At 46.3% G+C, this 21267-nt stretch overlaps 1 protein-coding gene across 1 annotated transcript in view; it reads right to left on the bottom strand.

Moving 5' to 3' along the window:
- Positions 1-20794, bottom strand: part of LOC311237146 (uncharacterized protein) — a gene marked incomplete at its 5' end in the record, with an annotated part of 31724 nt that extends 10930 nt beyond the window's left edge. Inside the window, 10 exons of the mRNA XM_084324952.1 lie at positions 8242-8378; positions 8982-9582; positions 12044-12082; positions 12188-12534; positions 14491-14608; positions 17637-18216; positions 18410-18481; positions 18679-19317; positions 19804-19882; positions 20432-20794. Coding sequence (XP_084181078.1) covers positions 8242-8378; positions 8982-9582; positions 12044-12082; positions 12188-12534; positions 14491-14608; positions 17637-18216; positions 18410-18481; positions 18679-19317; positions 19804-19882; positions 20432-20794 — 2975 coding nt within the window. The remainder of the gene's footprint in view (positions 1-8241; positions 8379-8981; positions 9583-12043; positions 12083-12187; positions 12535-14490; positions 14609-17636; positions 18217-18409; positions 18482-18678; positions 19318-19803; positions 19883-20431) is intronic.
- Between the last annotated feature and the right edge of the window lie 473 nt (positions 20795-21267).

The raw sequence follows: 21267 nt of genomic DNA, 5'->3' as shown, positions 1-21267 counted from the left end.
GGTCTCTATTAATGGCCGGGTGCGCTCTTGAGCTAAGCAATTATAAGCCGGCCTCCTAATACAAGCCGGGTTACTAATATACTGAGCTGCATACTGAGCTAGTTACTTGATTTCACTTTGAAAACGTTGAAATGACCAGTGACCACCTGTAATTGCACTGTTTACTATTTCATACAGTACTTGGTTGGTTTCAATAAATGAACCCAGTACATTTTACTGGGTTCAAACTGACACAAAATGTTGATTTATTCATTATGATCCGTTTGAAAATTTGAAATATAGGCCTCCCTCTTATACAGGCCTCCTCCTAATACAAGCCTGCTACCCGCTACAGTTGAAACAAATACAAGCCGGGGTTACTATTAGAGGAATTACGGTATGTAATTACACGTGTTTACGGGGAACACTATAGGTTTTGAGGCGAGCAGATCTGCTAGCGATTGCTTTGGAAGAGCTCCTCCCCCTCAGAGCGAGTCTCAATAGTCAATTTCATTCATTGACTCTCCTGTTCCCTTTCTATCAGAATTAAAAAGGTAGGCGATACTGCCACCTGGTGATATTCGATCGGCATTGCAATTCCAACTTAGGCAAACGAGCCAGGGACACATAGAATGATCCGGATGATGATTTATAAGGGGGATCAGAGGAAAAAGATCAAAGGATCAAAACCAGAGAAATCTCGGGTATGGTGCTCAACCGCTAGCGAGATAACCAGAGAAATGTCGGGTCTGGCGCTGAATGAGTTAAATGCTGTTTTTTATAGAAAAAAAAATCTGATCCAATATTTATGGCTTAAAACCAATTTCCGTCAATTAGTTACACTTTAAATAAAAAAATTGCATTTCTTGATTCAGAAATGTTTTATCATGGATGAACAAAACTTTCAATGCGAATGGTTGATTCGAATTCCAAGGACTTTTTAAGCACCTTGTTAAAAAATGGGGTGTTTAAGGAATTCCAGGCCTTGACTTTTTATTTTTTTTAAATCAAGCACTTCAAGGACCTTGTGCGAACCCTGTGTGTCTACCGCCACCTAGAGGATTTATCACATAATGAAGTCACTGCTCCCCCTCACTCTTTCCACTAAGTAGGAGTGTTGAGGAGAATTCAGTGTTCCAACCAAAACTGTAATTGATTTGATGTTTTTTTTTTCGTGTCCACTGCCCAGCCCATAATGGGCTTACAAGACACATAACAATAAGTATATAATAATATACTTGACCAATTACTTGACAAATGACATATAGACCAAGATGGCCACAAGAAAAAGAAAATACAAGAAAATACAATAAAACGTAATATAACACAAGCTGTACGCAATGTATGTAAACAAGGAAACGAGGAATTAAAATACAATTATATAGGATATAGTGTGTTTTGTCTCAAGTGCCATGCTTTCGCCAAAAATCCTGCAAAACTGAAGATGTCCTCCACAAAAAAACAACTCAACATACAACTCTCAGACTGCAAAAAACAAATCCGGATTTACAATTTGAATTTTCTCAAATAAAGCCCTCCTCAAAGCGGTAATAATAATAATTACATGCATTTATATAGCGCTTTTCTAGACACTCAAAGCACTTTACAATGTAGGCTTTACAATGCCTCCTTCACCACCACTGGTAGCACCCAACCTTGGGCTATGCAGGCTCAATGGCTGCCATACACTGGCACCCAGCACACATCACACTACACAATGGCTGAACGGCTCAGGAGACGGGGATTGATATCAGTCAATTAAGGGGAAGGGATGATTAGGTGGCCTTGATGTCAGAGACCTGATTGGGAATTTGGCCAGGAATGTCGGGGAACACCATACTCTTTACGATAGGCATCCCGGGTTCTTTAACGACCGAATTCAGTCAGGACCTCGTTTTAGCGTCTCATCCGAAGGACAGCACTCGCAGCTGTACGGTGTCCCTATCACTGTAACAGGGGCATTGTTATTGACAAATCCAGAGGACAGAGTGCCCCCTACTGGACAACAACACCACTTTCCGACAGCAGCCTTGACCGGGGCTCGAACCGGTGATCTTTCGATCATGAGTCCGGAGCTCTACTCATGTAGCCACGCTGCCAGACATGTAAGTGCATGTTCCCCCCCAAACATCTTTTCAAACATGTTTTGTCCGTTTACACAATGTTATTTCTGCTGTTTATACTTGTGTACACTGAATGGTACACTGTTCAAGTGTCTGTCATGCATATGTTGTGCAGTTTCAAAGCTTTTTCTGTGTCTTGCCAACCGATAATTGCTAACTTATTACACCGCCATCACCAACCTTTAGCTTCTGTATGCTAGCTGTTATCATAGATGTCTAGGTCTCGCTTAGGATCATCTTAGCTGCCAGATTATCTATCATTAATCAGTCTGTACTGTTGTTTTATTGTTACAGAAACACATACACACACACTTTATTTTGTGTCCCTCTCTTTGAGAAAGATAAACCGCCTAAACCTTAGACCTGGGCCCTCATTTATCAATGGTGCGTACGCACAGATATGTGCGTAAACCGTGCATATGATCATTTCTAAGCAAAGTGTGGGACTTATCAATTTGAACGTGTGCTTGAGATTGTGCGTATATCTACGCACAGCTCAGACCAGGGAGCGAAATTAACTTTTTGACTCACCGGCCAGTGGCGGGTAGATGGGAAGAATCTACCCGCCAAGCAGATTTCTTACCTGCCAACTTTTTTTTGATAAAAAAAAAAATTATTATTATTTTATATAATTTTTTTTTTAATAAAATATATATATTATATAATCATACTTGTAGTTGTATTATCTGCGAGACATCGCCACCTCGCTGTCTGCAAACAGCTCCACTGTCTGCGTGTATACTCGAGTGGCCTCCAGCTCCAGCAAGGATTCTCCGGCGCTACAGCTGGACCCTAAACTCTTACATTCAGCATGAAAGGATTCTCCTGCGCTGCACCTAGACCCTAGTCAGCAGCCTGCATGCTGATGCGATGTAACTGGACACTTGCTGCAGTTGTTGATGTCGGGAGCTATGAGTAGCTAGCCAGCTGGATAACGTTACACAATGCCTCATGTATTAAACTAAAAGTGAATAGTTGACTGGGTCATTTTGTAACAGTAGCTAACATCAGCTCACGGAGGTCTCTCTGACTAGACTAACGTCAGTCACGGTGACTGTGTGTTTACATGCAGCATACAGAAACAGGTGGGGAGGGGTAGCAGCAGCAGCAGTGCGCGGTGACTGTCGGAGGCAATAGCCTCTGTTTACATGCAGGCATACAGAAACAGGTGGGGAGGGGTAGCAGCAGCGGCAGTGCGCGGTGACTGTCGGAGGAAAATAGCCTCTGTTTACGTGATGCAGGCATACAGAAACAGGTGGGGAGGGGTAGCAGCAGCAGTGGGCGGTGCGCTGCGTGTCTGACTGTCTGTGCTCAGACAGCGAGTGAGAACTCCGCTCAGAATTGGATCATGATTTTCGGTTTTCACATGACCATTTGATTGGCCGCCACACGGCGGGCAGACGTCATAGTGGGAGGCGCCAAACGTATAAACTGAGCGCAAATGGCGGGTGGCGCTCTCTAGTTTCGCCCCCTGGCTCAGACCGTGCGTACATGGCGCCCAGCGGTAGAATAATAAGACTGCACCATGAGACGGACTTTCATGCATTAGTTTCAACACTGACGTGTTCTGTATGACCCGTAATTCATTATAATTAATTGTAAAATAGCGACATTAGTGTAATTATTGTCAACCCTATAAATAGCATTTGGAATAGGTATTTCCGAATGAATTCAGCCTGGTTCATAGCGTTATTATAGGAATACTTCTCGCGGTGTGCGCTCAGATGTTTACAGAGATATAGGGCAGTCCATTTGCAGAGAGAGAACATACCGCTACCCGAGACACATTCTTCTTGATTTGTACCGCAATTTGGGACCCAAATTGGAGTGTGGAACAAAACGCAGTGTTGGATGTCGTGATTTCCCCAACCCCCAACTACATACAATATCCATATATCAATAATAACAGCAGGCCGAGGCCAAGAGAGGATTTTACGCCAGGTTACCCAACATCATCGGAGCAATAGACTGTACCCATGTAGCTTTCAAAGCTCCATCAATAAACAAATCCAGTTATGTGAACGGGATTCCACTCGGTCAATGTACAGATAATCTGCAATGCGCATTTTGGCTGATAATGTCGTTGCCGGTGGCCGGAGTCTCATTCAGGCCTAATTGTATTTAATTAAATTGTAATGTTATTAGTGGGGTATCTGTAATTAAAACATCACTTAAATGCAGATCGGGATTATCCACTGAAGCCATAATGACTGACCAAAACCACAGGCTCAGGCGCGCACAATAGGCATTGTAGAGCGCAGAGTTGGCCTGCTGAAAGCAGCAATTCAGTCAAGAGGATCAGACAGCAGTTTTACCCTTTACCCCAAGTCTACCCTTGCAAGGTCTTAATCTAACTTGAAAAAACCTCAACGGAAAAAGGCATTTTATTTGCAGTATATGTATGGTATATGGAAAACGCAAGCGAAAATTGGTGGTTACGAGTTTGTATTCTCCATTGGGTTGCACATACAGTGTGCTTCAGCGACTCGTTCATTTCAGTCATTACAGTGCTTAATGTCTGATCAGCTTGTAATTTATTTCTGTCAATGTGCTGGTTCTGTAGCAGGACTGGGTCAGTCAACATCCTTGGCACCGAAGATAGTCTACACACACTCCCTCCTCATCAGCTAGACCTCCGTGATCAATCTCGCTCTGTGAAGTTTCTCATAGTTCGCTCGGCTTAGTCCATTATTTAATAATCAATTACGATATATTAGGGATGCCCCGATCACGTTTTTTGCCACCGATACCGATCACTGATCGTCTTGAGCCATATCGGCCGATACCGATCCGATATCGATCGTTTTTGGTATAATTTTTTTTTAAATAATATATATATAATATATATATATATTTTTTTAATAAAAAATATATATTATATAATCATACTTGTAGTTGTATTATCTGCGAGACATCGCCACCACGCAACAAGTCAAAATGCTCGCTATCTGCAAACAGCTCCACTGTCTGTGTATACTCCAATAGCCCCCAGCTACGGCCAGGATTCTCCGGCGCTGCAGCTGGACCCTATTGGTATAAATCACATTCAGCATGCCCTTAGCTCGAATACGCATCGAATCAATGTTATAAGACATTGATATCAGGAGCTATCTGTAGCTACTGCTAGCCGGCTATATAACGTTAACACTATGACGACCGGCGTGGCCCGGCGATTTAGGCCTCAAGAGGACAGCAGAAAGTAAACAAACCGATGTACTTTCTAAGAGCTTTATATATCATTTATAGTATTGCTATCTGTCCATTCTCATTGTCACTTGAGTGCATAAACCGTGCCTTCATAATGGCTTAAAGAAAATAAAAATCCATCGGTTGGTTGTCATTTTATAGCGTCGTGAATATAAGGTATAACGCACTTTTCGTCTAGGCTTTTCTGCAGGAAGCTAGATAATAGGCTAAACGTTGGCGCGGTTATATCAAACGCCATTTCTGCTGTATATATACACGAATGAAATAAAACAAACTGCGTAGCATCCGGACTATTACAGAGCATCTATGGATGAAATGGGGGCGGCGGGGAACACCGATTACTATTATTAATCCGCAATACAGTGTGCATTCAATATAGCATTTTCATTGACCGATCACATTACGTTATAAAACAATGTCCAATCCAGCTGTAATTTGGGGTAATATTATCCTACCGTCAGGCCATGTGATCGCCGGCAGCATTTGCTCACCAGTCATCGGATTCTGGTAGATCGATATGCACATTGGCTAATCATAAATCCCATTATTCCACGCTGAAAAAAACACTTGCCAAGCTGATCCAAGATGGAGGATGTTCGGCTGGGATCAAGGAACTATGATCCGCCCACAGAACTGTACTTTTTTATTTTTTGTATTCACATAATGATACTGCAGTGGAGCGATGGCGCCCCTAAGCGGGTTTGGCCGGTACTGCATATTTTGAAAATCAAATATGTGAAAAGATGCTGGTAGTGGATCGGGTACCTAAGAAGCGTTATAAATATGGAATAAAACAATAACAACTCGTCACATATATACTCGTGGCTCTGGTCCACAACGCTCTTTTTCGAAACACGTATATACTCGTTCTCGGACGGCATAGTGTTAAGACAACGCCTCAGTGAACTATTTAGTTTAGAGCTAACGTGAGCTAACGTGAGCTACCAAGTCAACGGAGGTAACTTATCATGCACTCGACTATTGCTGGAGCATTTGTTGATATCAGCAGCTATCAGTAGCTAGCCAGCTAGATAACGTTAGACAATGCCTCATGTATTAACTAAAAGTGAATAGTTGACTGGGTCATTTAGTTTAAACAGTAATGGTAGCTAACGTTAGCTCACAGAGGTTGCATGCACTAGAGCAGACTATTGCCCAAGCTTGTTTACACGGGTATGGGAGGGGCAGGAGGAGGAGCGGCAGTTTGCAGGTCCTGTGTGTCTGAGACTGAAGTCAGCGAGATCTCCGCTAAGAATTGGATCATGTTTTTCGATCGGTTTTCACGATCGGCGAAAATAAAGCATTATCGGAATTCACCGATCTCATATTTATACTGAATATCGGCCGATACCGATCGCTGGCCGATCGATCGGGGCATCCCTACCATATATGGATAATCATGCACAAGCATAGACGGTAAGAACAATGGTATTTATCAACGCGGAGTGTGCGTACGACGTGTGCACACACGGTTGATAAATCCCAATTTCTCTGTGCATAGAGACATTCTAAATTCCATGCGTAGGAACGAAAATAGAACACTTTCTACGCATTATTGATAAATGAGGGCCCTGGACTCTGCATCTCTTCCTCTCCACATTCTCTCCTGAACACTGACAGTGTTGTGAAGAAGGCACAGCAACGCCTCTACTTCCTCAGGCGCCTAAGGAAGTTCCAAGTCAGTCAGAAGATCCTTAAGAACTTCTACTCATGTACAATAGAGAGCATCCTGACTGGCAATATCACCTCCTGGTTTGGGAATAGCACCGCACAAGACCGTAGCAGACTACAGAGAGTGGCCTGTTCAGCCGAAAGCACAATTGGAGGGGGGCTTCCCACTCTCCAGAACATTTACAACAAGCGGTGCATGGGGGTAAGGCTAAGAGAATTATCAAAGACTCCAGCCACCCAAACAACTGCCTCTTTGAACTGCTGCGGTCAGGCAAGCGATACCGGAGTCTCATGGCAAGCACAGAAAGACTCAGAAGAAGCTTCTATCCCCAGGCCATCAGGATGCTCAACGAACAATAACACTATGTAACAACCATCAAATGCACTCACAGCACACACATCCACACGCACACACTCACTTTAAACAAACAACTCACTGCAGCACCCACTTTAGAACACCTAAACACACTTTATATTTATTGGTAAAGAATTTGCACTACAACCCATACCTCATTACACCTTACTGTTAAATTGTACCTAAATTGTACCTCATCCCATTTCTGCTTTGCACTGTATAGTATATTGTATGGTAACTCAGTTACTTCTACTCTGCATTGAACATTGTACATACTGAACACTTGTGTCTACGTACTTGACTTCTATTTTATACTTGCTATACTTATTTTATTTTATACTTATCTATTTTTGTCTAGCAGTCTCTGGAACGTAACAGAAAGAAGCATTTTGTATAAAAGCATTCTGTACTTCTGTATGACAACTAATAAAGAAACTTGAACACTGCTACAGGTCTAGACACATTCTCTCGTACAAAAACTGAATCTCAAATGAGGAAGCAGCAGTGTTGTCTTGAGGGTAGAAAACAAGATGGGAGTTGTCTGAATTTGCCTCTAAGCAGTGGGAACACTTTGACGGTACTGTGTAGACGCCGAGCCACATCTTGCTATAATCTCTTTGGCTAGTACTACTAATCAGTCTGGGATAATGCTAAATGTAGCATTCTTCCACACTAGCATTCTTCTTAATAACCAGAACTAAATGGTGTCTGATGGAGAAGGTATAGACAGAAATGTCAAGTAATTATGATGTGGGCTTATGGAGTCTGTTGAGACATGCGATTGTGATATTGGGCTATTATACAAATAAACTTGACTGCTACAACACTGTTGTACTATTCATAAAATGGCCACCATCAGGCTAACACACATTTCTATTCAGGCATCTACAGTGTAACTGTTCTGACCTCTTTGGTTTTGGCAGGCCCATGGGTGTCAGGTTGTTGTCAGGTTTTGGCACCGTCTTGCGGATGCGGATCTGTGAAACCCTCTTAGAACACCTCTGGCCTGGCTGAGAGCCTACTCCACCATCATACAGACCAGACTGGAGAGGAGAGGAGAGGAGAGGAGAGGAGAGGAGAGGAGAGGAGAGGAGAGGAGAGGAGAGGAGAGGAGAGGAGAGGAGAGGAGAGGAGAAAGAATAAAGTGACAGAGGGGAAGAAGAAAGGAGAGATAGAAAACACAAGTGGATGAATATAGACCCAATCATAAAATATTTTCAGGACATAATCCTGGACTTTCAAAATCGGTGAATCAATGACACTTATAGATAAATATATAGTAGATTGTTGAAGTCTAGGATTAGCTGATAATGAAAAATAGGCATTTCTATGCAAAGAATGGTCTGTCTAAAGGTGGGGTGATAAATATGGATATGATCATGCAATACTTTTATCAGAATACCAGGTTCTCAAGTTAATGTAATATCTTATCAATATATCAAGTAAATGCAATGGGTGGAATTCTTAATTTTATGTTGCCCTTTGAGAAACAAGTCTAAAAAGTCTACTACTCATCTATACCTCTCTAAAAATTGTACTAAGCATCCATACATACCTCTCTAAAAAGTATACTAAGCATCCATACCGCTCTAAAAAGTCTACTAATCATTCATACCTCTCTAAAAAGTCTACTATAACATCCATACCTCTCTACTGGCAGTGCGTCCGTGGAGACCGGGGTACTTCACATTAGCACTGGACAGAGCAACGCTAGGGCACTCGGATTGGAGGCCTTCTAGACGCAGTGTTTTAGGACTGTGGCCATGATTGGCTGGGAGGCCCTTGGGACTGTGGCCATGATTAACTGAGAGACCCATGGGACTGTGGCCATGATTGGCTGTAAGGCTCTTGGGACTGTGGCCATGATTGGCTGGGAGGCCCTTGGGACTGTGGCCATGATTAACTGAGAGACCCATGGGACTGTGGCCATGATTGGCTGCAAGGCTCTTGGGACTGTGGCCATGATTGGCTGCAAGGCTCTTGGGACTGTGGCCATGATTGGCTGCAAGGCTCTTGGGACTGTGGCCATGATTGGCTGCAAGGCTCTTGGGGCTGTGGCCATGATTGGCTGCAAGGCTCTTGGGGCTGTGGCCATGATTGGCTGCAAGGCTCTTGGGGCTGTGGGCATGATTGGCTGCAAGGCTCTTGGGGCTGTGGCCATGATTGGCTGCAAGGCTCTTGGGGCTGTGAATGGTCCGTTCTGCAGTAAGGCGAGTTCGGCGCTGTCGTCGAGGGGCCGTCAGAGAGCTGCAGAGAGGAAGAGGAAACACAGCAGAATGAATAAAAGACACTGCTCACTAGTACATTATGTATATTACATTATGATTATATATAATGATGTCATTATGACGCTGCTATCGGAAGAAAACTAATTTCCAAAAAGACCTTGCCATGTGCAATACAACACTTAAAACAAAAGAAAAATAGAGCAGCAACTAATGTAATTAATTGGTACCTTATTAACACATTGGACGCCAAGATCACTGTACAGCGTTATTGCCCCCCAATGCGTTGTCTGCCAGGATCGCTGTACATCGTTTTTTAGATCAATATTTCATTTTTTTGCCATGGCATTCATAATTCATCCACCCACCCGCGGGGCTGCAGCTGGACCCCAGATGTGACTGCAACGACAGCTCAATACCGCCGCCTGGTGGATGGTCGGGCGAGTTACACTCGCAAAACAGGAAGTGCCATCGGTCCATCGAGGAAAGTCCTCCGGCAGTCACATCTCGTTACGGGACTCCCGACAGAGACTATGTGCATATGGATCGCTTTCTAAACTTAATAATTGATATGATTTCGGCGTTTATTGCGCCATACAAACCGGAAATGGACCTAGGCGATCGGCGTCGTATAATTGGGATCTTTCACCGCCAGTCTCATTGGCCCACGGTAAGAGGAATATACCGTTATTTTCAACCCGATTGTGCATTTCCTTGTTTGCAAACCATCTGATCAATATATCCACCCATACTACATAAAGCAGTTACTGATGATCAAGGAATTATAAACGACCCCCCCCCCCTTTCCTCCACGCATGATGAAGCATAATGTATACCGATCATATATATTAGAATTTTTTTATATAGCGTGTATGGGAAAGAAACGGCAATCGATAATCTATATATGCGTTTGGGCCTATAACTAGCGTTTTTTGAATTACAGCAGAAAAGATTAAAAACATACTTATATTCGGGCGGCTACGTGGCGTAGTGGGCAAGGTGCTCGCCACGAATGCGGAGACGCTGGGCTCGCCTGTTCGAGCCCAGCGCTCCACATTGCTTTCAGTTTAGCTGGTCGTTCATACTAATACACATTGGCCGTATTAGGGGGTGGGAAACTGATGGGTGGGGATCGGGCGTTGTGGACAGCGACTCCTACAGGTCGGTTGGTGCGCCTGCGCAGTAGAATCAGGAAGTGTCGGGGGCAGCGTGAGCCTCCCACGCGTTACTCCTCGCCACTGAGAGATCGAGCTGCGCAGGTGAAAAGATGCGACTGCTGTTACCTCAAGTACCGGAGTGGACTTGTGCTATGTATGACTTAGTCCACATTGCAGCCGGGAGGGTTGAATTGGATGATACGAAATTGGGATGGGAGAAAATATAGAAAATGGGAGAAAAAGTGAAAAAAAAAAAAAAAAACATACTTATATTCTAGAAGGTATTAACACAACAATGTATGAATGAAAAAGTATAACGTTCCCACATCCTGAACGATAGATAATCGATGTTGAATGGGCCATAGTAATGTCAATATAGCAATACAATTTAAAAAGTTATAGCCCTGCAAAGAAGGTAAACATCTCCATAGGCTTACAGTGGTGGCAGACTGGGTATATTGATGGGCATAACCTATGGCGGGCAATGTGTTAAACATCTTGAAATGTCTGGAACAATAATGTTACGCTTTTACCACAAGCTTTTGATACATTTCCACCTTCAGATGTATACTTTTCTCTGTTTGCACTGTTTTAGTGCACCATCTCTGAGCACAGCCGACTCACAACCTACACTCTATGTTGGAGGGGTGTGGCCTTCTGTTTATACATGCACACACAGTGTTCTAGCAATGATTGATTCTATATGGTCCTCAGATAGTGACACACACACACACACACACACACACACACACAGGTCAGGTCCATAAAGATTTGGACATCAACACAATTCTGGCTCTGTACACCACCACCACCCACAATGGATTTTAAATGAAGAAATCAAGATTCATATTCAGCTTCAATTTGAGGGTATTTACAGCAAGATCAGGTGAACGGTGTAGGAATTACAACAATCTCTATATATGCCTCCTTGGCAGTCAAAGACTGAAGACTGGAACCCATAGTCATCACCAGACGCTGGGTTTCGTCCCTGGTGATGCTCTGCCAGGCCTCTACTTCATTTCAAGTCCATTGTGGTGGTGTACAGAGCCAAGATTGTGAAAATTGTGTCAATGTCCAAATATTTATGGACCTGACAGTACACAATGTTCTTGCCTGTCTTTTTATTTAGAGGCACATGCTCCTCTTCCCAAGATTGTTAACTGCTCATTAAAGACCAGCTGTGTTTCTATCAGTCTAGGAATTCACAGGAAAACCCCACACGTCGAATTAACGCAAATTATGGCATAACAAAACACACTGGTCGCCAAATATATTTTTTTGCAGCAATATAAATATAATTCTAATTAGGGACGGAGTCTAGCTCACCTTGTTGCCGAAGCCTCTGGCCCCTTAGACCGAGTGTAACTATAAACACAAATCAACAAGGAATCAAGCCACAATATACAGTAGATTCAATGGAAATTATTTAATTTAACAGGACTCTCTCTCTCTCTCTCTCTCCAGACGAACCTGTGGTCATTGCTCAGTCCCGGCGGTCCAGTGTAATCCTTGAGCGAGCGCAGGGGGGGCAACTTCCTCATCCCGGCGTCCATGATCTGACACAGCATCGTCTCCACGGCGACCGGCGACAGCTTCAGGAGGGCGGCGGGCTGAGCGTGTCGGAACCAGAGGCGGAATGCCGAGGGACTGGGCGAGAGGGCCAACACGGTGCCGAGGCCCCTGGAGAGGCCCCTGGAGAGGCCCCCGGAGAAGCCCCCGGAGAAGCCCCCGGAGAAGCCCCACTCGCTGCCAAAGGCCTCGGGGAAGCTCCACTGGCGGCGGCTGCTGCTGTGTGATGCATCGGACTGGGAGGAGAACTGGGGGGAAGAACGCAGCGAGAGTCTGGCGTCTATGGTGATAGCTTGGTGGGGGTCTCGGTGAGGGCTGGGGCTAAAGGGCGGGGGGCTGCTACCGGGAGAGGAAAGGGTGCTCTGGGGGTCGCTACTTTTGGGGTATGAGGGGTTCAGGGTGCTATTCTCCTGGTTCCGTGCGGGTTGTGGGGATAGGGTTCTACCGTGGGGGGTTTGGGGATTCAGGGAGAGGGTGCTGAGCATCAGCGGGGAAAGTGGGGTCCCCAGCATCACCAGCGGCTGCCAGTGGCAGGATTTCTCCGCTCCCGACTCCAACGGGGGAACGCTCTAGGAGCAGAGACCAGGGAGCAGGTCACAACAAACAAGAGGGTGGTGTGGGGGGTCATAATCAGGGCTGGGGTCAATCCACTGTCAATTCAAAATCTAAATAGAAACTGATCCGGTGATCACCCAGGAGGCCTTGACAGAAATATTTCAATTTTAAAAACTTCAACTCATCAAAAACAAAAGATCTGCGGTCACTGAGCATTTCTTAAGGTTCAGAGCAGCGTGTGATGAACTAGACCCAGTGTGACACGGTGGGGCCGCGTTCCAACATGAGGCAGCGTGTGATGAACTAGACCCAGTGTGACACGGTGGGGCCGCGTTCCAACATGAGGCAGCGTGTGATGAACTAGACCCAGTGTGACACGGTGGGGCCGCGTTCCAACATGAGGCAGCGTGTGATGAACTAGACCCAGTGTGACACGGTGGGGCCGCGTTCCAACATGAGGCAGCGTGTGATGAACTAGACCCAGTGTGACACGGTGGGGCCGCGTTCCAACATGAGGCAGCGTGTGATGAACTAGACCCAGTGTGACACGGTGGGGCCGCATTCCAACATGAGGCAGCGTGTGATGAACTAGACCTAGTGTGACACGGTGGGGCCGCGTTCCAACATGAGGCAGCGTGTGATGAACTAGACCCAGTGTGACACGGTGGGGCCGCGTTCCAACATGAGGCAGCGTGTGATGAACTAGACCTAGTGTGACACGGTGGGGCCGCGTTCCAACATGAGGCAGCGTGTGATGAACTAGACCTAGTGTGACACGGTGGGGCCGCGTTCCAACATGAAGCAAGTGGAGGAAATGCTAGAGGACCGCATTTCTGTTGTTGTTGATGACTGAAGCTTGTTATGGTGTGGATTAACACCTTTTCTCGTGATCCAATGTGACGCCGGTTCACTCACTGATGATGGTGTTGCATCAACTACACTACAACCAAGTCCATCACTGCATACAACAACCTTCTGTTGCCAAAAGCTTTTTCAATATTTAAAACTGTTGAGGAAAATCCACTCCCTGAATTGAAACAAGTTGAACCCAGCCCTGATCGCAAAGATTCACAGTTTATTCACATGGCCGCCATATTAGTTGAGTCTTGAACATTGCTAGACTATGCCTCCCACTGGTCGGTTGTAGTGAGGACAGAAGCCTTGCATCACGTGTCCCCTCCGGTACACGAGGAGGCAGCCTGTCGCATCTTTTCACCGCAGCAGCTCGAACTCTGTGGCGAGGAGTAACGCGTGGGAGGCTCACGCTGCCCCCGCTACTTCCTGCTTCCGTCGCACCGGCGTCACCAAACCGACCTGTAGGAGTCGCTGTCCACAACGTCCAATCCCCACCCACCGGCTTTCCCACCCTCTAACACTTGCCAATTGTGTTAGTATGAACGACCGGCCAGCCGGTAGCAACGCCGAGAGCTGGGCTCGAACCCAGCGTCTCCTGCGTTAGTGGCGAGCGCCTTGCCCACTGCGCCAATCAGCCGCCCCTCCGACTCGAATAGTTTTCAACCACTATATTTATTTGCGCTTTGAACTATATCGCAGTGGATTAGTCATCTGCTCTATGACGTATTGCATAATTCATTGCAAGAAATCGGAAGATGGCGGCCAACCGAATAAAGCAAACTTGGTGTTTTTACCTTGGTGCTGGTGTTGTGCAGCGAGGAGCAGCCCTTCAGCCTACTGGGCCGCCTGCCAGGCCGCTGCAGGTCCCAGTGCTGCAGCACGCGGCTGGGGGTCACTGGGAGGAAGTCCACGCTGGAGATGTTGCAAGAAATTCAATAGAATAGTTCAATATAAATGTACGACTTCGCTGCGGTGTCCGATGTGCGCGCCTCCACACACACTGCCACTTTTTGGAACATATTGGGCGCACCTCACAAACTATCAATCAATACGTCAACTTGCCCGCTGTGTGAATACTGTGAACAATGATCTGTTGGGTTCGGACATGGGGCTGGGCTGCAACAGAGTTAGGACTAGGGAGCTGGGAGGCTAAGCTCTGGGTAAAATAATGTGTTTGTGTTCAGACATACTCTTGATTAATGAGCAGTTAAGACCGGGAGCCCAGTGCATGTCTGAAACGGGCTTATAGTAGTAATATTATTATTGGGGATGCACCGAATATTCGGCCGCCGAATATTATCGCCCGAAAATGGTTAAAAATGCACTTTCGGAGGAAAGGGTTTTAGCACCGAAAATATATCACTGAATGTCAAATAATGTGTTGTTGTGATGACGTAATCAAAACGCGACTAGACATAGCATGCGCAACGTGTAACGTGAGCAGCTTGGCAGCTCTTGCTGCATTCTACAGTCTGTGATAACTAACTCCTCTTGGGAGTCGCTCTGTTTCTATGTAAACTCCGCAAGCAACGCATCCAATAAATGCGTCTTTAACATGCTTTATATCCTTGCCATTACTATATGCCCGTCGCGGTTAAAAACCCTTTTAACTAACGTTAGCGTTAAGCTAGCTAACAACGCTTCCATAGACCACCGCAACACTTCGGTATTTTGAGCTCATGGGAGAGAGCGGGGGGGGGGGGGGGGGCTGGAAGGGGGGAAGGGAGCGCGTGAATTAATGTTTATTAGAGTAACTAATCAACATTAGTTACCAACTAATCAACATTCATTAATTTCATCCCCCCACGCTCTTTCCCCCTCCTCCTCACAAGCTCCATATAACACGGAAGTGCAGTGGTCTATTCCTCTTTCACTCGTCTCTCGTAAGCTACGTCATCCCCCGCTAAGAGTAATTATTTTTTATTATTAATTTCTTTATTACAGGATTTTTTTTTTTAACATTTACAGTTGTCGATATCGTACATTTTCCATCTTTTTTCTTTTTTTCCCTCTCACACAAGGTTGTTGACAAACACATCTGCAAAATATACAAACACACAGCATAGATGCTGCTGGGAAAGAAAAACAAAAAACAACAACAATATCAATCAGACCCATCTGCATTGTGCACAAATATTTAGATAAAAAGAGATAAAGAAAGAACTAAAAACACAAAAAAAACTCTCTAGCACAGATGTGGCTATGGAAGAAAGTCATCGATGATATTATTTCACTCTTTCCCCCACCCCTACTTATAGTGTTGTGGTCATTCTTGAGTAGTTTGATCTTCTGCAGCTGTGTCCCTCCCTCCCCTCTCCCTCCCCCAGTTACCCACCCACCCCCCCGGGGTCTCCCGCTAAGAGTCACTTTAATGCACATTTTGTTGTATGCAAAGAGAAAATGTTTAAATTGTACAATCTTTCAGCAGTCAGTCTGGAATTAATGTATGCATTCAAAAGTGCTGAATAAATGTTTTATGGGCCCATAAGTGATTATTAATATTATTTAAGTTAAGTTTTGCCATAAGCAGGTAGCTAAACAAATATTTAAAATACATTATATATATATTTATAATTTATTAATCATTTTCGGCCTTTCGGCATTCGGTTTTCGGCCAACTGTTTCTTATTTTCGGTATCGGTTTCGGCCAAGAATTTCCCATTCGGTGCATCCCTAATTATTATTAGTAGTAATATTAGTAGTAGTAGTAATATTAGTAGTAGTAGTAGTAATATTATTATTAGTAGTAGTAGTAATATTAGTAGTAGTAGTAATATTAGTAGTAGTAATATTAGTAGTAGTAGTAGTAATATTAGTAGTAGTAATATTAGTAGTAGTAGTAGTAGTAATATTAGTAGTAATATTAGTAGTAGTAGGGATGTCCCGATCAAGTGTTTTTGACCCCAATCCTGATCACTTCAAGTACATTAACACTTTCAATGCCAACGACGAGATATCTTGTTTGTTCATGCCGACCGTTCATTGCCAACGACGAGAGATCTCTTTTTTTTTTTTATTAGCGATTTGAATTCATATTTCATCAATCTAGTCTCACGTTAGTTCTGCAAACTCTGAGCTCCATTGGGAAAATACCGCCCCCTATCGTCTCTCCCTGTGATACTGCACCCCTTTGGAATGGATTGAATGAAACACATGGGAGAAAATAAATCCTGCTTCCTCATTTTACTTCTCGGGCAAGTCACCCGAGAGGATCAGATTCATTGCCGAGCCCCAGAACAGCATGGAATACATATTTCCAGTACCCAGCGTTGGATCAATAAAGGCGATCGATATTTGGAATGGCGATCAGGAATTGGAATAATCTTTTTGGAGAACATCTGATCTGAGGTAAGGAATCTATTTGACCAGTCTTAGGATAATCAGAGCTTTTTTCAACGGAAATGAACCGATTAAAAAACAATCCGTTTCGACAATGTTGACTGCAAACAAGTCATTGATAAGCGACGGCCAGATTAGACACATAGCCATAATTTAAGACATAGTTTATGAGTTTGCAAATATGAGAGCTCTATCATTGAAGTTGGTGGTGGCATTCAATGGGGGTAATGAAAGTGTTAAAGTTAGTAAAAAGTTTAAAAACCAATGCAAAGTCAGTAAGATATGCTTGGTAATTGAATACCTTAATTATATTTATATTATATAAAAGGTTTTCATAGATTCTCAACAAAAAAAAGATCCGAATTTTATCAGGCTCAATATAGCCGATAACGATCAATTAAAACATGCCATGATCGGCCCTATTACCAATACGATCGGCACATCCCTAATTAATAGTAAATAATCATACTACTAGTGTCTGTACCTGTGACTAGGGCTGATGTTACAGGGTATTAATTATTGTTGGGTCCCTCCCAACAGTGGTAGTATTTAAGTTCTACATACCTAGTGGGGGTAGTAGTAGTAATAGTACCAACTGTACCTGTGGTTAGAGTTGGTGTGGTAGGGCATCAGCTGGTTAGCAGTGTCTGCTAACTGCAGCAGGAGGGAAGCATGGCCCCCTGGGTCGGCAGAATCCACTGCCACCACCAAGTGTTTGGACGACCCATTTCTGGAGCTGCTCGACAGCTTCGAGGTAACCGATTGGTCGAAAACACTCTCTGTACTGCCCAGGGATTGCCTTGAAGCTGTGTTGAGGTTTACTGATTGGTTGGTAGGTTGGAAATTGAGGAACGAGCGCTCGGAATCTGGCCCGCCCGTTAAAGGAGCGACGCATCCAGACGGGATTTCAGAGGAGGCTCCCTGAGTCCGACAACCTCCTCCTCCCCACGTTGCCTGGCTAGGTGCGGCTGTAGTTTGGGAGAAGTTATGGAGGGTCAGCCGAAGGGTCTCACCACCCCCCCCCTGCCCTCCTCCTCCGCCCCCTCCTCCTCCTCCTCCTCCTCCTCCCAGGGAAACCTTCATACAGCCCACAAACCTCTCCCCTACCCTCGGCTCCTGTTTCCCTTCAGGCCCAGAGCCTCCTCTCTCGGTGTGACCGCCCATCCCTCTGCCGTCCGGACCTTTACGAGACACAGACGAGGTGACAAACGGAAAATACTTGGATTCCCTCTTACTCTTGTTCCTCCTCATCCTCCTCCGCCTCCCCACCTCACTCTCCTCCTCCTCTTCACAGGGCTGGGAGAAGGAGGAGGGAGGAGTGTGCATGGGGAGAGGAAGGGTAGAAAGGACAGGCTTGACGTCTGTTGTTTGTACCGTGGACAGAGAGACCGTCACTGTGCCTGGGTGAGGATCGGTTCTGCCCTTTCCCAAACTCGGCTGGCTTCCCTGGGGAAACACAGACACAAGACTGCTCTTGTCCTCACAGCTTTTACTAACTGAACAGGTGCTTGCTGTGTGAGGAAGGTGAGTGTGCGGTGTGTGCAAACCGTGCGTGTGCGACGTGTCTGACGTGTGCGTTTTCTGTGAGCTATGTGTCATGTGCAAAATCCCAGTGCTTGTAGAGTGTACATTTCCCATCTTGCCTTCCCGCTTAGCATCTTCATCTGACTGGCCGATCGGGGCTGGGGAGGCGGACCCTTCCTGGCTGTCGCTGGACTCAGTGTCAATCATGGCTGAACTGACCAACCAGGCGAGAGCATCACGTCCTTTCTCTTCAGCTAACAACATATCCTGATCCTCGCAGTCTGACACGGGAGAGTAACTCCGCTCCTCTGGCGGGACTGGATCACAAAACTTCCGTTTAGCGTTCTCTGATGGCGCGGGAAGTGACATCATCTTCCAGGGACATGTGGTCGTGGTGATGTTCTTCTTTCCTGAGGAGTGGGTGGGGCTTGTGGGGAGTTCAATGCTGAAGTCCATTTTTTCTTCCTTCAGAACTATGGAGACTTTTCCCAGTCCGGGCACAGGAGACGGGGTGCGTTTAGTCTGAACACCAGCACCGCCCTCCGACAGCCCTCGGCACAGCTGGCCCACCTGGGCGCCCAGCAGTGTCAGGCTGTTGCCGTGAGCCGTGCCCTGCTCGCAGAGCTGCTCCACCCTCCTCTCCACCACCTCCAGCCGCTGGCACAGTGTACCGAGCGCTCCCGTCAGCAGCCTCTTCATCTCAGCCTGATGAGCGACGAGGCAACGTTCTAGGGGGCCCAGTGTTTCTGTGGGGCCGGCTGTAGAGGCAGGAGGGAGGGATGGAGTCAGGGGAGGTAGGGGTGTAGGGGTCGGAGCAGAGGGACTGGCCGGGGGGGCTGGGGATATGTGTCGGGTTGAACGGATGCGGGCTGAGGCTGGGAGGCTGGTTTGTTCTTTCATAGACTTCTTTTCAACCATACTATGGTGGCCGGGAGATGCGATTTGTTCAATAATGCTCACTGCGGGCCTCTTCCCAGGCGTAGCGTCTTGGTTTGAAGCTAAGGACAGAGATACCGGCCTCTTTTGTTCAGCCACGCTATGGTGACGTGGCACTTGTTTCAATTCAGCCTGGGGACCCAGCAATGGCCTCTGTTGTTTAGCCTGGTGACCCATACTAGGAGCTGACTTCTGTAGTCCAGTCAGGGTCAGGTGACCCACCGTGGAAGCTGGCTTCTGTTTTGCTGTCATGGTCTGGGGAGCCACAATAATAACTCCCTGTTCTGGAACTGTATGGTCCCTCACACCTTGATCCCACACCTTCCCTTCCCTGCTGCTCTCTGCTGCTGCTGGCCTACAGGCCTGGGGTTGGGGCTGCGTAGAAGCCTGGGAATGGGCATGGAGAGGTTGGGGAGAGAGCTGACCACGAGAGCGAGAATGGGAACGGGGCTGAGGAGAGAGGGGCTGAGGAGAGAGGGGCTGAGGAGAGAGGGGCTGAGGAGAGAGGGGCTGAGAATGGGAACGGGGCTGAGGAGAGAGGGGCTGGGGAGAGAGGGGCTGAGAATGGGAACGGGGCTGAGGAGAGAGGGGCTGGGGAGAGAGGGGCTGAGAATGGGAACGGGGCTGAGGAGAGAGGGGCTGAGGAGAGAGGGTCTGAGGAGAGAGGGTCTGAGGAGAGAGGGTCTGAGGAGAGAGGGGCTGAGGAGAGAGGGGCTGAGGAGAGAGGGTCTGAGGAGAGAGGGGATGAGGAGAGAGGGGCTTAGAATGAGGCTCAGCCTTGACATGAGGAAAGAGTTGGGGCTGTGGTGGGTGGGGAGTCTGGAGAGGTAGCTGAGGTTGTGGGCGGGCCTTGTGCTGAGGCAGAGGTGTGAAACGCAGGGGCTGCGTGTGAAAATGAGAATGCGAGCGAGGCTGGGAATGGAACGTAAACTGTACCGGGAACGGCTGGCAGAGGGTTTGAGGTTGAGGCAGTGCCTGGGTCTGAGTCAGGGGCTGAGAGTGAGGCTGCGACTGGGGAGAGAGAGGCCGAGGCTGAGGCTGGGAGAGGCCCTGGGCTCGGAACAGAGTCCCAGGGTGGGGCTGAATGTGTGGGAGAGGCTGGGGGTTGGAATGGGGTTGGGAATGGGGCTTGGGCTGGGCCTGCGTCTGAGAATGAGGGAGTCTTTGGGGGGGGGAGATGCAGGGAGCAGCAGGGTTGTGGGAGAGAGGGTGACATGGAGCAGGTTTTGGATCCAAACTGGTAGAGACGGTGACCAGCAGCTGACTTCCTCTCGTCTCCTGCGAATGCGGAGACAACATGGCGGTCTGAAAGAGAGAAAGTGGACATGGTCAGTATATTGAAAAATACTTTGGCTAATAGGGCAGGCTGATGCATACGTCATAGGGATCAATGTGTCGACTAAATGACCGACTTTCAATGTGTTCTCCCTTCTCCGTGTCAACAGTAATAGCAGTAATCTGAGGTATTTTTTTTCTTTTGTAATAGCCTATTCAAAACTTTATTTTGCTGTCTGATGGAGATGGATACTCACTGAAGATTAATTAAAAACAGATGTAAATATATAGGCGCATACTGTTATACAGAACACAACAGAGAGCAAACATCCATCTCTGCACAATTATGATGCTGAAAGGACAGCGCAGACTAGGGATGGGTACCGAATTCGGTAATTTTGAGGTACCGAACCGAAACACGTCGGTACTACCGAGTATCGAATCAAGTGAGAAACCGAAAAAAAAAATAAAAAAAAAATAAAAAAAAATATTTTTTA

The sequence above is a fragment of the Notolepis coatsorum genome, assembly GCF_963971535.1.
Source record: "Notolepis coatsorum genome assembly, chromosome: 11".
NCBI lineage: Eukaryota > Metazoa > Chordata > Actinopteri > Aulopiformes > Paralepididae > Notolepis > Notolepis coatsorum.
Note: the sequence above shows the minus strand (reverse complement) of the source record. Positions and strands in the feature narration are given on the sequence as shown.